Source organism: Phycodurus eques, chromosome 10 (genome assembly GCF_024500275.1).
Source record: "Phycodurus eques isolate BA_2022a chromosome 10, UOR_Pequ_1.1, whole genome shotgun sequence".
Taxonomy (NCBI): domain Eukaryota; kingdom Metazoa; phylum Chordata; class Actinopteri; order Syngnathiformes; family Syngnathidae; genus Phycodurus; species Phycodurus eques.
In genome coordinates, this window is record NC_084534.1 from 19,368,744 (window position 1) to 19,384,295 (window position 15,552).

General features: G+C 41.1%; 2 protein-coding genes across 4 annotated transcripts in view; both read left to right on the forward strand.

Annotated features, from left to right (window-relative positions):
- The first annotated feature begins 2,038 nt into the window (after positions 1–2,038).
- On the forward strand, positions 2,039–10,599 carry tamm41 (TAM41 mitochondrial translocator assembly and maintenance homolog). Of its 2 annotated transcripts, none has more exons than XM_061687660.1 (8): positions 2,039–2,076; positions 3,303–3,485; positions 3,553–3,645; positions 4,712–4,862; positions 6,068–6,213; positions 8,553–8,718; positions 9,001–9,063; positions 9,180–10,599. In XM_061687660.1, exons 1-8 carry the CDS (start codon positions 2,074–2,076, stop codon positions 9,269–9,271), a joined length of 897 nt encoding a protein of 298 aa, XP_061543644.1. In that variant the 5' UTR covers positions 2,039–2,073; the 3' UTR covers positions 9,272–10,599. The 2 variants fall into 2 exon arrangements, with proteins under 2 accessions (XP_061543644.1, XP_061543643.1); XM_061687659.1 differs by having other exon boundaries at positions 2,067–2,411.
- Positions 10,600–11,928: 1,329 nt separating this feature from the next.
- Positions 11,929–15,552, forward strand: part of vgll4b (vestigial-like family member 4b) — a 43,155-nt gene continuing 39,531 nt past the window's right edge. The window contains exons 1-2 of one of the 2 annotated variants that reach the window (XM_061687306.1): positions 11,929–12,133; positions 13,340–13,413. In XM_061687306.1, coding sequence (XP_061543290.1) covers positions 13,350–13,413 — 64 coding nt within the window. In that variant the 5' untranslated portion in view covers positions 11,929–12,133; positions 13,340–13,349. Of the gene's footprint in view, positions 12,134–12,418; positions 12,427–13,339; positions 13,414–15,552 lie in introns of those variants that run through there. The other variant, XM_061687307.1, reaches the window with a different exon arrangement.

Below are 15,552 nucleotides of genomic sequence, written 5' to 3' on the forward strand. Positions count from 1 at the left end.
CCAAAAAAATAAACACTCAAGTTTAAGCAGCCCTAATTGGACACTTCTGTGACACCATGCCGGGTGGAAATGCGTTTTGTTGCAGCACTGGTACATCACTGATTACCAAAGCACGTGTCCACAGTGAGGGAGCTCATTAGTCATTAGTGCTCAGTGACCTTATCAATATTTATTCGCCGGTGAAGATTGGCCTTTTGGGAGATTCCATGGTCTCATCCTTGGCTGTTGTAACGGTGGACAACAGACACATCCCGAACTGTCATGATTGTTAGCATTGAATAATCATTAATTTGATATGAACATTCAATGGAACACTAATGAGTACTTCACAGATTTGACAACTTAGTAGGATGTTTTAAACCAGTTAATATGGTCTATTTATAAATGCATTGTTATTTTTATCTGCAATGCTTTCATATAAGCCTGGATTTACACTGCTCAGTTCAACTGATACAATTACTTTTACTCTCAAATGAAAAAAATTGGGACAAGCGTGGAAGGTGGGCAGCTTTGTTTGTTTGTGGCCTCGGCAGAGCCCATCCTGGCCCAGCTTCAGAGATGGCATCAGCGCAGTGGGTACATGTACTGTTTGATAATATTAGTTTTCGAACAACAACTACTTCACTAATCCGTTGTACAAAAACATGCAAAATTCCCGTTTTTCACATACACATTGCACAGTGTGCTCATAGGTGCTGTCAGAGAGGGAGAAAGCATTTCTTTCTCTCCATATCTTAAACACATATCCATTACGTGTTATAAACAGATATGCGACAGGATTAGACGCATGGTTTAGCTTTAGAGGACTTGTAGGCAGCAAAGTACTGCAAATAATATATAATTCTATCATGACAACATTCCTAGGAAATCATATCCCAAAAGGGTTCAGGATCTATGTTGTGAAATAATCGAGTCATGCTGATTTACTCTTACTCGGTGGCCTTTTTTATTTTTTTAGCAGATTTTCTAAAGAAGACAAAACACATGGCCAGTCCCCAAATGGGTTTTTTTCTCTGACATATAAAGCTCAATTTCTCCAGAATCCATTCTCCAATTTTCAAAATTCGCACAATCTACTTAGGTTGAAGTGGCAATTTCAACCAGACTTAACATTTTGACACACTGTCATTCTTGGGAACTCTTGACACATTGCTACTTAGATGAATGAACCTAGCCTGCAGGTTTTTTTTTTCTTTCTTGTAATGTGTGAGGAAGTCGGAGTATACCTGGAGACCCCCCCTCCAACTAAGCACAGGGAGAACATGCAAATGTCACATAAGAAGGCTGGTACCTGGATTCATGCCCTCAACCTCAGAAACTGTGAGGCAGATGTGCTAACCACTTGCTCACTACTGAGCTGGCTCTTCTTTTTCATTGGTATAATAAATGTAACATGTAATAACTGCTTTTACATTACCAGCTTTAACATCTGTTCATTACTGGTCACAATTTTAGAGACTACAGTATACAGTTTTTCACAATGGCTACAAAGGTTCAAAAGAGCAAACCTCACTTGGAAAAAAACATTGTAAACGGTTAACATGGTCAACGCTAGACAGCGACATTCTGCTAAACCAAGGCGTTTGTTTAACTTATTTTTCAGGGTTTCATTGTGTAACTCGTTAAAGTAACTAATTTTCTCTTCTGGTCGTAGTTAATGTGGTAGCGGTCACCACTTAAGAGACAACAGGTGTTTATGGGTGAACCTGACAAAGAATCGTATGCTTAACTGTTAGCATAGAAGAGCACGCATGCATGGGCAAACAAGCAAGCACCATCGCAACAAATACAACCAGATTTACACTTCAAAGCCGCCATCTGCCGGCCGAACAATGAACTTACCCGGGTTTCGTCTTCGGGTAGTAAAACACAGCTTTAACTGTACGGTGTGCATATCACGCCATCTCTTATTATAATACGTTCGACGTGAAGCTATTCGTTACCACGACAGCCATAATATCCGCGGTTTTCCCATTCCAGACCTGTTTCGTGCGCTCGAACTTCATATCCCATGAGCCTCTCCGCCCACTGCGCAACTGTGATGACGTACACCATACGCGACGCTGACAGCGAATGGTAACTAATGGACGTAGTTAAACGTTAAAAAGAAATTCAATTATGTACGCCAGCGCGTTGTCTGGTTGTGTTACCAATCGGTTCTAAATGCTGTTTAATCCGTTTTGTAAGTGACTTTGTGAATTTAATGCCGACAACTCTCTTGTCCATAACAATCGTATGTTGTCGATGGTGAGCCAAATCGAAGTATTGACAACATGACTCTACCGGCTTTGCACAACACCGGCGTGCTTTACAGAAGGATTTTATCACAATTCCCCCAAGATATCAGTTTAGCCTTTGCCTATGGATCAGGCGTTTTCAAACAGCAAGGAACCAGCCAAGGTCAAATGGAGGTAACAAGAAACAACTGTACACACAGTTTGTAAACAAGGCACTAATATACCAATATATACTACCTTTAATACCTTTTACACAAGTCATAATAGACCAAGTAGGTGTGCACTTTTTAAATTGACTTGTTTACCTATAATTTACCAAATAATATAAGAACATGGATTATAAAGCTGTATTGGGCAGGTGCTGAAGGAAGGAAGGCAGAAAAGTAATTTTCAGCAAAGGACGAAAGGATGCAAAACAAGGTCTGTGGGAAGAAAATGAAGAAAGAAAGAAAGAAAGCAGCTCCGGAAGGAAGACATAAAAGCAGGTTTTAAGCAACGGAAGAATGAAGGCATGAATAAAAACAGGTTTCATGGATGGAAGTAGTGAATGAATAAAGAAAGGCAGAAAAGAATGTTTAAGCAAAGGAAGGATGTAAGGATGAATGAATAGAAAGACGGTCTGAGGGAGGGAAGGAAGGAAGGAAAGGATACCAGGAAAAAAGTCTGAGGGGAAAGATGTCGGATAGGAAGGAAGGGGGGAAGTAGGAACAAAGGAAGTAAGGAAGAAAAGTCGCTTTCTTGAAAATAATTAGTTAAGTAAAGATGCAAAATTAAAAAGCAACGCTAAAGCAATTTAGGAAGCCAAGAAGTAAAAGATGCCAGGAAAAAAAATTTAATGTAATAAAAAAATGACACCTTTTTCCAAGTGTATACCTACTTTTGGCCCTCTTTTTACATAAAAAGAAATCTGATTACTGTTGCAGGAGACATGCCAGTGTATTTAGTAAAAGATAAAGCAACATTATACCTCCATAGCCAGTAAAACAGTCTATATACTAAAGCGAATGCTTGTTCCCTTTGCTTCAATACCAATGTGATATTCTCTCTTTCTGTTTTTGCATTCAGAAAAATATGCTGGACTTAGTGTTTGCGGTGGATGATCCAGTCACTTGGCACACCATGAATTTGCTGCAGAACCGTAAACACTACTCCATCCTTAAACTACTGGGGCCCGCCATGATCAGCTCCATACAGAGTGACCACGGGGCTGCTATGTACTACAACACGCTGGTGCCGGTGGACGGGCGGGTAAGATAACTCATTTTCAGAAATTAAGAATCAACAACAAAAAAATCCATGCATTTCTTCCTCCTAGATCATCAAATATGGCGTAATTAGTACAGAGTGTATAATTGATGACCTCATGCACTGGAAAACCATGTATGCTGCAGGACGGCTTCACAAACCGGTCAGTATCTTCATTTCCACTAGTCTCACTCAATCTTTATGTACTGTACATGGATACAATATGATATATGCAAGTAGTATTAGGGCCTCAATGAACAGGGCAAAAAATACAGTCCAGAAGAGAATGTAGTTAGAAATTTTACACAAATAAGTTTGTGTAAAATTTGTGCAAAAGCACCTATTATTTTTTGTTTTCCAAAATTAATCCTTAGTCATCATCCTATTATAAGCCTAAAGTTTAAATGTTTCAAGATAAAACATATTAATACCTTTTACATAAGACATAATATTATGACAAAAATTACTTATTTTAAAAGACTTGTCTTGCTAATACGTTTCTGTCATGAAGTATGAAGTTTTAATATGAAAACATTAAATATACACAAATAGTCATACTGTGCAAGCCTCATTATAATATGTGGAAAAGTCGTTTTATTAGCTCATATACAGGTACATCTTAGTAAATTACAATATTGTCAAAAGCTTAATTTAATTAGGTAGTTCAATTGAAAAAGTGAATTTAGAGAAGTGTTATGTAGAGATGCACTACACACACTCAGAGTGAAATATCTTATGATTTAAAAAATATATATATATATGTATAAATTTGATGGTTACAGTTTTCAGCAAACGAAAACCCTAATTTACCATCTCTAGAAACTAAAATATTCCGTAACAAACAATGACAATTATTTTTGTTGAACAAATCAGGCACAAATTTTCCCTGTGAAAAGCATTTTCCAAAGTGTTTAATGAATCTATATAATGTACATAGTACTTTTTTTTTCAACTCAGAATATTATAACCGTATTCTTGTTACATGATAACATTGTGGCTTTTAATATTATTTTTTTTTCCCCTAGAGTCCCTTTTTTTTCTTGTAAGATAGAAATGTTTTTGGAATGTTATGACTTTTCTCAGAAGAAACATATTTAGTCTCGTAATTAAATTTTTCATCACCATTTAACTTTTTATTTTATTTTCAGTGTCGTCGTAATACTCTCATTTTCCCTCGAATAAATGGACTGCTGTCATGTGTGCATGCATGCGTATGCGCTCCTCTGTAGGTGAAATTGCTGGTGCAGGGCGACAATGGGAAGCTACGTGCCGCTCTAGTGGGAAACCTCAAGAGCGCTGTAACGGCCTCATTCCTTATGCTGCCTGAAAGTTTCAGTGAGGAAGAGCTTTTCCTGCAGATAGCTGGTCTTTCTTATGCCGGTACATGTTTCCAATAATTCTCTGTATAGAGTTGGACTTTTTTAAAGAGTAAGGCCCACCGCATGCTACGCGAGGCGGCCAAACGCGACTTATCCGGACAATCGCAAACAACCAACGTGAAAAGTCGGTGGTTTACACCTGCCCGCCTGGCGACTGACCCTGCAACGACGACTCGATAAAATCGATAAAAATCAATTATTCAACATGTTAGGAAGGAATTTCATTATCTGTTTGTTGTGTTGCGTGATTATTACGTCAGTCACCCGCTGCGTTGCGTGGTTGTTACGTCAGTCACCCACTCCGTTGGTGCGTCACACTCAGAGACTGCTCCCATTAATAAAATAATCGTTAGTTTCAGTCATATCTCACACATTTCCCAACTTGATGCAATGGAAAAACTGTGACTTCTGGTGTTCTTATCAGGAAATAACGTTTTGAGGCACCACATATTCTGTACTTTACTTTTTTATTGAACCACAAACAACATGACACGATTATCAAGGAAGAAGCGGCGTGCCATGTCTGAGGAAACGGGTGAGATTCATTCATTTATTGACTGCGCTCGTGCATTTCGGCGACAGAGAGTCTCCAGGTTTCACTTTTTAGCCACATGTACATGTGGAATTATAAATTATGTCAAGTATTATTTTGAAACTGCATATGCCAGGAAATGCAATTTTTTTGTTGTGAAAGTTCACATGCATTTCGGCGAAAGAAGCTCTCCACGCTTCGCTTTTTAGCCACAGATACATATGAAATTATAGAGAGTTATAGCCACAGGTACATATGAAATTATAGAGAGTTGTTATTATTGTAAAACACATATACAGTATGTACTGTATACTGTATTGGTACAGCTTGGCAGCAGCCAGCTGAATCTCGCTTCATACCTGGAAATGTAATTTTTGTTGTGAAAGCTCATGTGATAAAACATGGCATTTTTGATTGACCGTTACATCTGCAGAGTTGCAACACCATTCACTTGCGATTCAAATTTAAAATAGTAGCAATACTAGTGGCCAGCTGTCAGCCTCTCATGAAATCTAGTTGCAGAACAGTTGGGTCGCCTCGTTCGGTGTGCGGCGGGCCTAATGCATGTTCACAAAATAGACAAAACATCCACTGCGGTCGCCTTTGTCTGAAGCTGCTCGACTCCTCAGAGTTGTGATCCATCAAGGAAAACATTGTGTTGTGGTCCCCTCAAGGTGATTTCAGGATGGTGATTGGAGAAGATAAAGCCAAGGTGGCCAATATCGTCAACGACAACATGGAGCACTTCCGGATTCTCTACAGCAACATCTTACGGGACTGCCCACAAGTAGTTTACAAGCCCCAACAAGGAAAATTGGAGGTACACTCAGATACATAATATTTACTGTAAATTAGCATCTGTTTGCTAAAGGCGTATGTGTCCATTAATTACTAGTGTGACACATTTTGTACTGAGCTGACACCTTCTTGTGTGGTAGTAAATTCCACTTCCTGTTCTGAGGCTATCATTAAACTTCACCTCTGGCCAAAATGAATATTACAAGAATCATACATGAATTACATTGTAATTTTACGACAAAAGCTCTCATTTTCGGAGAATCAAGTCATTATTACTAAGCGGAAGCCATTATATAAAGAGAAACAGTTACTTTTTCTGAATAAGTCATAATGCTATGATAATTTTAGCGTACCATTACGAGAATAAATTCCTAATACTAAAAGAAGAAATGTGTAATTTTATGTAAATAAAATATGAATATTACACAGATTTTAAAACACGTTTTGTTGCATGAGGCAAGTCATAATATTACAACAAAAGCTGTTTCATGAGGCTCAAGTTGTACAGTTACAAGCCTAAAATCATAATATTTCAAGAAATAATACATATTTTATCATGAATAAAGTTGTAATGATATGAGAAAAAGTTGTACTACTACGAGAATAGTAGTAGTAGTACAGTAATAACTAATAGAATAATCTTGTTATTTTATGTAAATAAAGTGAATATTACAAGAATATTTTTTACATATATCAATTTGTAATAACAAAGATCTGTCATGGAAAAAGACTTGAGACTAATGTTTTAGATGCGTGATTAATTTTATGCAAATATAGTCAGAATTGTATGAGGTACTACTACAAGCCCCTCCTTGAGCTGTCACCTTATCGTGGTGGAGGGGTTAGTGTGTCCCAATGATCCTAGGAGCTAAGTTGTCTGGGGCTTTATGCCCATGGCAGGGTCACCCATGGCAAACAGGTCCTAGGTGAGGGACCAGACAAAGCACAGCTCCAAATACCCCTATGATGACAAACAATTCAGGAAGACGTATTCCCTTGCCCGGACGTGAATCACCGGGGCCGCCTCTGGGGCCAGGCCTGGAGGTGGGGCTCAAAGTCGAGCGCCTGGTGGCCGGGCCTGGACCCATGGGGCCCGGCCGGGCACAGCCCGAAAGGGTAACGAAGGCCAAACACAGGGACCTTGGCGATCCGATCCCCGGCTACAGAAGCTGGCTCTAGGGATGTGGAATGTCACCTCTCCGGTAGGGAAGGAGCCCGAGCTGGTGTGTGAGGTCAAGAAGTTCCGACTAGATATAGTCGGGCTCGCCTCCACACACAGCTTGGGCTGTGTGTGGAGGAGATCCTGCCCCAAGTGGAGGAGTTCAAGTATCTTGGGGTATTGTTCACGAGTGAGGGAAGAATGGAACGGGAGATCGACAGGCGGATCGGTGCAGAGTCTGCAGTGATGCGGACTTTGTACCGGTCCATTGTGGTAAAGAAGGAGTTAAGCCAAAAGGCGAAGCTCTCGATTTACCGGTCGATCTACGTTCCTGCCCTCACCTATGGTCACGAGCTGTGGGTTGTGACCAAAAGAACAAGATCCCGGATACAAGCGGCCGAAATGAGTTTCCTCCGCAGGTTGTCCGGGCTCTCCCTTAGAGATAGGGTGAGAAGCTCGGTCATCCGGGAGGATCTCAGAGTAGAGTCACTGCTCCTCCACATCGAGAGGAGCCAGATGAGGTGGCTGGGGCATCTGATTTGGATGCCTCCTGGACGCCTGCCTAGTGAGGTGTTCCGGGCACGTCCCACGGGAGGAGACCCCGTGGACGACCCAGGACACGCTGGAGAGACGATGTCTCTCGGCTGGCCTGGGAACGCCTCGGGATCCCCTCCGAAGAGCTGGAGGAAGTGGCTAGGGAGAGGGAAGTCTTGGCGTCCCTGCTCAAGCTACTGACCCCGTGACCCGACCTCGGATAAGCGGTAGAAAATGGATGGATGGACTATTACAAGAAGAAACCATTAATTATGCGCAAAGTAAACACAAAGGTGTACTACAATATTTTTTTTATGCAATTTTACAAGATTAAAATTTAACTATTGAGAATAGATGTATAGCTCATTAAAATGAGGACTGTCAAGGATCTTGTCAAGTTAATATTTATTTATTATTACTTAATTTGATTGTATGGGTAATATTTTACTGAGCCAACACTTTCCTGTGTTGAAGTAAGTGTAATTTCTTGTTTTATGGTTATTATCACACATTATCCATCAACAACAGCAAAAAAGCAAAAAAAACTGTGTCAGCTCAGTACAAAGAAAGTGTCACCTCAGTACAAATTATTTTCTCTTACTAAAAAGACAACATTTTCAGTATCAAACTAAGTTGTGGTTCATGTAAAGTCATTGAATTTCGTACAGATCGACAAAAGCCCAGAGGGTCAATTCGTCCAGCTCATGGCGCTGCCTCGCACTCTGCAGCAGAGGATCACCAAGGTGGTGGACCCCCCGGGGAAAAACAGGGACGTGGAGGAGATCCTGCTGCAGATGGCTCAGGACCCTGACTGTGGAGCAATTGTGCAGCAAGGTGATGAACGGGACTACACAGAGTAGGGTTTCTGTTTGAACCGGGCTGGATTAAGGGCTTTGAGTTGTAGTGAAAAAAAAAAAAAAAAAAAAATTGGCAACAAATCTGGCCTTTTTAAAAAATTGTAAATAAAAAAAAATTTTGGGGGGAGAATCTGCGACTCCCTCCAGAGCAGGAAATGTTCACCCCTTCTCGTCCAGACTGCAAATGAATGGCGCTTGCGCGAAGGCACCACCGGCTAATTTAACTAACCATATACTGTTTGTTATATATGTTCTTCAGGTATCTCCTCTATTGTGAAATCATCCAGTATAACACAGAGTATCAAAGGCATCGCGACTGCCGGTAAGCATCTCTTTCTTGTGTTTTGTTAAACATAGGCGATTTTAGTTTTGTTGTTGTTGTTTATAATCATACTTAATGTTGAATACACTTCGGTTTGGTCTGTTTCTTCCTCACAGGAATGTGGAAGACTGTGTCGTATAGCTCTAAGAAACTACTAAAGATGTGGAAGGGCTGGAGGAGGAAAAAGTCTGTTTCCCAGACCTCCTGATCCACATTTGTCCCTGGAATCTGTCAATCATCCTTTTGTCTTAAATCATGATGAACTGGACTTGAACATTCACACACACTCTCCTCACATTGGGCCTCATTCACTAATAAATGTGTAGAAATGTTCTCACTCTGCGCACAAGTTGAGCGTATACACAAAATCACTGTCAGACTCATGACGTGCGTACCAGCCAATTTTCTTCACACCATTGTGTGCATGTTAATGAATGAGAATTCATATTATATTGCTTGCTCATGCCCGTGACATCCAGTCTGCGTAAACCTATTTCCCATCTCAGCCAATGTGTGGAGCTTGAAGTCACAACATGGCTGATCCAAACGTTTGATAACTTTCTAAATATTTTTCCTATTTTCAAAAAGTTGGTCTCATCAGAAAGCTTGCTAAACACCAACCGACAACATATGACAGTAATGTTAATCAAAACATACAAAAAGACACTGAACAACCGAGAATGAGCAAACACTGCATACATTGTTTGTATACATAGCAAGGAATAGATATAGCACCACAAAGAGGCATTGTAGTTGATAGAATTAATAAAGTTAGTGTTGGAAGTGAAAGAAAATATACACGCCATATGCGGACCAGAGTACGCCACAATTCAACCATGCCAGCGGCGGCGTGTACTGTGGATTGATGAATATATTCACATTTGCACATGCAGAATCACAGAAAATATAAATCAAATTGTCGTTGAGATTAGACAGAATACTGAAGCCATGAAAAAACTCAGAAATGCAAGTGGTCTGATTGTACTTCCTCGTTGGCTGTAATGTCGGGCGACGGACACAAATGCATGTCATACTGTACAAGCGCTTCAATGGGACGAGGGTTAAAGTGATGAGAAGTGCCCTTTTCATTGTTATTTAGGACAGTAAACATTACCAGATTCCTGGTTTGAGTTATTATCTGCAAACTGTTTTTATGAATGACTGTTCTCATACTTTGCGTATTTTGGGTAAAAAAATGTTTGACGTATTTACGATGGCTGATCCTGTAGTATTTTTGAGTATGTATGGTCTGAGGATGTTCTAAATTTGTTCGCGGAGTACGATCAAAAATAAGTACGAACATATTGATAAATCACAGGTTTGTGCGTCAAATGTGCGTACACGTTTTAAGCACAAATTTGTCTGTATGCACAGTTGGTAAATGAGGCCCATAAACTCTACAAAGGGGAAACTTGTTACCACTCTAAGGTGATAAACAAGGAAATAAACTTGCCCTCAATCTGATCTTTTTTTATTCTTAAAAACCTCAAAATCCCACAAATGTACACAATATTTAATAATAAACATTTGTTTGATTGTCGCATCTTACTTTCTCATCAGTTTAGTACGGCCCTCCGAGGACCATCCATCCATCCATCCATCCATTTTCTGAGCCGCTTCTCCTCACTAGGGTCGCAGGCGTGCTTGTTCCTATCCCATCTGTCATCGGGCAGGAGGCGGGGTACAGCCTGAACTGGTTGCCAGCCAATCGCAGGGCACATATAAACAAACAACCACTCGCACTCACATTCACACCTACGGGCAATTTAGAGTCGTCAATCCCATGGATGTTTTTGGGATGTGGGAGGAAACCGGAGTGCCCGGAGAAAACCCACGCAGGCACGGGGAGAACATGCAAACTCCACACATGCGGGGCCGGGGATCGAACCCCTGACCTCAGAACTGTGAGGCAGACGCGCTACGGAGACCACCGTGCCGCCCCTCCGAGGACCATTTACATTAAATATCATTTCTGCCTTGGAATTCTGCAAGCAATCTATCCTGTTTAATTTTCGCCAAGTTTCCTGTGTGGAGTTGGCACGTTCTCCCTGCGCCTGTGTGGGTTTTCTCCGGGTACTCCGGCTTCCTCCCACATTTAAAAAAACATCCATTTTAGATTAATTGAAGACTCCCTAAGAAATTATTCTTAGCAGTCAATGTGAGTGTGAATGGTTGTTTGTCTATATTTACCATGTGATTGGCTGGGCTTCTGCTCACCTGCGACCCTAATAAGGATAAATGGTAGAGAAAATGTATGGATTGTTAATTCCATAAATAAAATTGCTACATCTGTTCGTTTGCAGCCATTAAAATGTTTGTAGTCACCTCTCCCCCCAAAATACTGCACTTTACTGTCAAACTTGCGAACAAAAGCTGTTGTTATTGGTTACAAATGTCAATATTTATTATGACATGCCACAATTTAGCAAACACGTTGGAGTACGACTGTAATTTTTTGGGTAAAAGGCTTCACATGAAATGCTGCATTGCAAACTGTTCAGAAGTCGGAAATGTCCAACTTTATTTCAAAAAAAAAATGAGAAATGTGGCTGACAACCTCAACCAGCCGTATGGTTGAACGTTAACGGCACAATCAGGTCAATATTGACACACAATTCAAATCGTGATTGATAATCTCGTTTAAAAAAATAAAATAAAATAAAATCCTACTTTCCAACTGTGGGGAACGCGCCCGAAAATGTACAGTAGCAGCGGTGACGCCTCAGAGGACGTGACGTAAGATCCTTAGCATAATTTATGATGATATCATGGTCTCGCGGCTCCACCAATCAGCGTGCGTCACTTTCGCCACCTGCTAGCAACTGAATTCCATCATTCCAGGCATTCCTGCCTTCTCCTTCCTCCTCCTGCTCCTCCTTTTCCTCGTTTACAACCAAGTTGGTAACCGACAGCTCAAGCTACTACTATTGTCCTCCCTCCCACGGAGCCGTTTAGCCGCGGATTAAGCTTCGTATCTCTCTGGAATATACACTTTTCCTCCCCTTACTATTTGTTTCCCAGTGTGTGGACGCTATACTACTGGAAGATACCAAAGTGGCGCTTAAAGGAGGTATGTGCTTCTGAGCGTAAATTTGTCATATTGTGCCTTGCAGATTTGAGATTAAAACGTTTTAACGTGTTGGACACACTGAATCACATTTTGAGACGGGGATAACAATAATGGACGATACGGTGGATAATTAACCGACAACATCGTGGGAGTGAAATTTAAATATAAGCTATATGGTAGTGGCCCAAAAACGTAAAACGTCTGTTTTTAAAATTTGTGTGTGACGCAGACGTGTTTGTTGTTGTTGTTTTTGTTTTGTTCAACGAGAATCATTTAAAGCCGGTTTCTTTTGGGTAAGTGGGTTGCGTAGAAATGCGTACGCAACTTGTATTGTCGCTTTCATTTTTAGCTTACTCGCGTAACAAAAGTTAGTATTAAACTCGTTCTTGTAGTTTTTTTTTCTCCTTGTGAGAAATAATAAGAAGGAAGGCATTTGAAGAATGCAGTCAGAATGGTCTGTTTTTATCCACAAATATGTTGCATAACTTTGCAGGGGCACACAGCTCCATATTGGAGGACAGAATGCTCGAAAAGGTTCTATTAGAACTAAAAAATAAAATAAAAATAAAAAAATGTTAAATAAAAACAGGTTGAAACCTATTCAATTCCTCATGCATTTCAATAAACATTTGGGGCACTGAAATCCAATACAAGAGTGGTATTATTACAAAGATAATGTTGAATTTGGACTGATACAGTCTGAGTAGTATACATTTAACAATTTGTTTATTGTTGTGGCTGTAGTTTATAATACTCAGAGGTGTTCCTAATAGTTTGGTGACCTTGTCTGGCTACAAGAGAGCCAAAGTATGAGAAACAGCTCTCAGGATGATGATGCAGTGCAAACTATTCATCCATAAATGTAATCAATTTTCTATACCGCTTAGTCTCATTAGGGTCATGTGTCAGTTGAAGCATGTGCCAGCTGATTTTGGGCAAGAAGTTGGGTACACCATGGACTGGTCGCCATCTAATCACAGGGCACGTATAGACAAACAAGCATTTACACTTACATTCACACCTATGAGCCTTGAGTGAACCTAACGTGCAGGTTTCCCACCCCAAAAACTAATACCAATATTGTAGCACACACACACCACTCAAATTAAATGGAATTGTGTGTAGCTGTGGCCTGGAAGGACTCTGAATCACACACTTGAATGTTTTGTGTGTTTGCGTACTTAAACGCAATGCACTGTCCCGCAGGCATTCCACCATGGAGACGCCACTGGATGTTCTGTCAAGAGCAGCGTCATTTGTTCATGCAAACGAAGAAGAGCGTAAGTTTATTTTTCTTCTTGACTTCCTAAAAGTGCGCTGAAAAGGCACATTGAGTATGTATGAATGATTGTGTATATGCCAGCGCCTTGAAGCGGGGTACACGCATACCAATTTGTAACTGGAACTGATTTTTAAAATGTGAGAGACCTCACAGATGACAAGGAAAAACATTGTATGTGTTTTTACTGCTGTTAAAGAGTACTCAAGATGACCAACACAGCACACCGCACTCCGCACTCATAACCATATCTCCACTGACAATCATGAGTTTTCTCTCCCAAAACAGATGTCTGTTGTAGTAACAAGACTTACCTGTAAAAAGCAGTATGGTGCCACCGGGTAGAAAATACAACGAAGAACAAGGAGTCGTAATAGAAGAAGAAATAGAAGCTAGGCTAACTGTTAAATGTCATTTACACTGTAGGGAATGACTTGTAAGACACATTATAGAAACTCAATACACCAGTAACTCCTGTCTCCTGCAACAGCACGAGCTTCAGGTGGCCTCCTCATTGGCTATCATTCTGTTTCACGTCACAATCACAAAATCCTTCGCTCTGTGCAACTCAGTATCGACTACACATGAGGATTTGCCATCGTAAATATTGAACAGGGAATCACTAATGGTCTAGTGGTACATTCGCCTCACTTTGGTGCAGGCAGCGTGGGTTCAGTTCCCACTCAGTGATGGTGTGAATGTGATTGCGAATGGTTGTCCGCACTGTATGTGCCCTGCGACTGATTGGCGACCAGTTCAGGGTGTAGTCAGCCTTTCGCCCGGAGCCAGCTGGAATCGGCTCCAGCGTCGCGCAACCCTGAACAGGATGAGCGGTATTGAGAATGAATGAATATTGAACAGGTTTGACATTTCCAAATGTCGGGCCACACCGTTTTCTGAACTGTGTCTGACAGCGACAGTGTCGATACACAGGGGTGTAACACCAGATTCTGGGCCCCCATACATCACTTTAATAAATGGCCACAGACGGAGTTTAAGCCAAGCCAAGTAAAATTGGATGATTTTCCACGGCACGCCTCTCTTGACACTCTTGTCCCTTGGCACACTGGTTGGGAATAGTTGCTCTATTACATAAACTATCCATCCATTTTCTGAGCCGCTTCTCCTCACAAGGAGCGGGCGTGCTGGAACCTATCCCAGCTATCTTCGGGCAGGAGGCGGGCTACACCCTGAACTAGTTGCCAGCCAATCGCAGGGCACACATAAACAAACAACCATTCGCGCTCACATTCACACCTACGGGCATTTTAGAGTCTTCAATCAACCTAGCATGCATGTTTTGGGGATGTGGGAATAAACCAGAGTGCCCAGAGAAAACCCACGCAGGCACGGGGAGAACATGCAAACTCCACACTGGCGGGGCCGGGGATTGAACCCCGGTCCTCAGAACTGTGAGGCAGACGCTCTTAACCAGTCGTCCACCGTGCCGCCATTACATAAACTAATGATAATGAATACGACAAACAACAGAAAGCACTTTGCCAAAAAATGGTGTGCCTGCTTGCTTGATGATGAATATCATCTTATCTTTACTATCTATTATATCATTTTACTTTCAACAAAAATGTACATTGTACCCACATTTTGGGAAACACTGCTTTATGCGATTAGGGTTGTGTTGTGTATCAACCAAGGTGCAATGTTCTGCTCAGCTATAAGCCTCCACGCTGCTTTGTGACGTAACAATAGTTGTCTTTGTGCATTTGTACATGGCAGGAAATTGACCGACAACCGAACTCAACTGCCACCAGTGCTGCCGTTCAACCAGTTGCCTGCCTACACTTGTAGAGTCGGGTTACGTCCAGCGTCCGTCTTTCCCATATCTCTTTTCCTCGCCATTCATGGGAGGTTTTTGGTGTTGCTCAATGTAAAATTCCTTCTGAGATTAGGAAGAAATGGCCAAAATCCTTCTCAGCAGCCCTCTCTGCTGCTGGCTGGACCTGTGCTGACATAAATCAGAATTCAGAGAATACCGGTACTGCTCTTTTAGAACTGAATCAGCCATTATTAGCCCTGCCGTGAGGAAATTACTGTTTTACAGCAGCAACGTGGACAGTAGTTTATAAATAAACAGATACTATATAAACAAGTGACTGTTGAGTTAAGTAGCAAGAATAGT

What these genes read in the sequence shown, in the direction of transcription:
- tamm41 (XM_061687659.1), top strand. Translation starts at nt 2,274, where the DNA reads ATGACTCTACCGGCTTTGCACAACACCGGCGTGCTTTACAGAAGGATT. An exon ending in TGGTGCCGGTGGACGGGCGG is followed by an intron (nt 3,486 to 3,552) that starts GTAAGATAACTC and finishes TCTTCCTCCTAG; the next exon opens with ATCATCAAATATGGCGTAAT. An exon ending in CCCAACAAGGAAAATTGGAG is followed by an intron (nt 6,214 to 8,552) that starts GTACACTCAGAT and finishes AATTTCGTACAG; the next exon opens with ATCGACAAAAGCCCAGAGGG.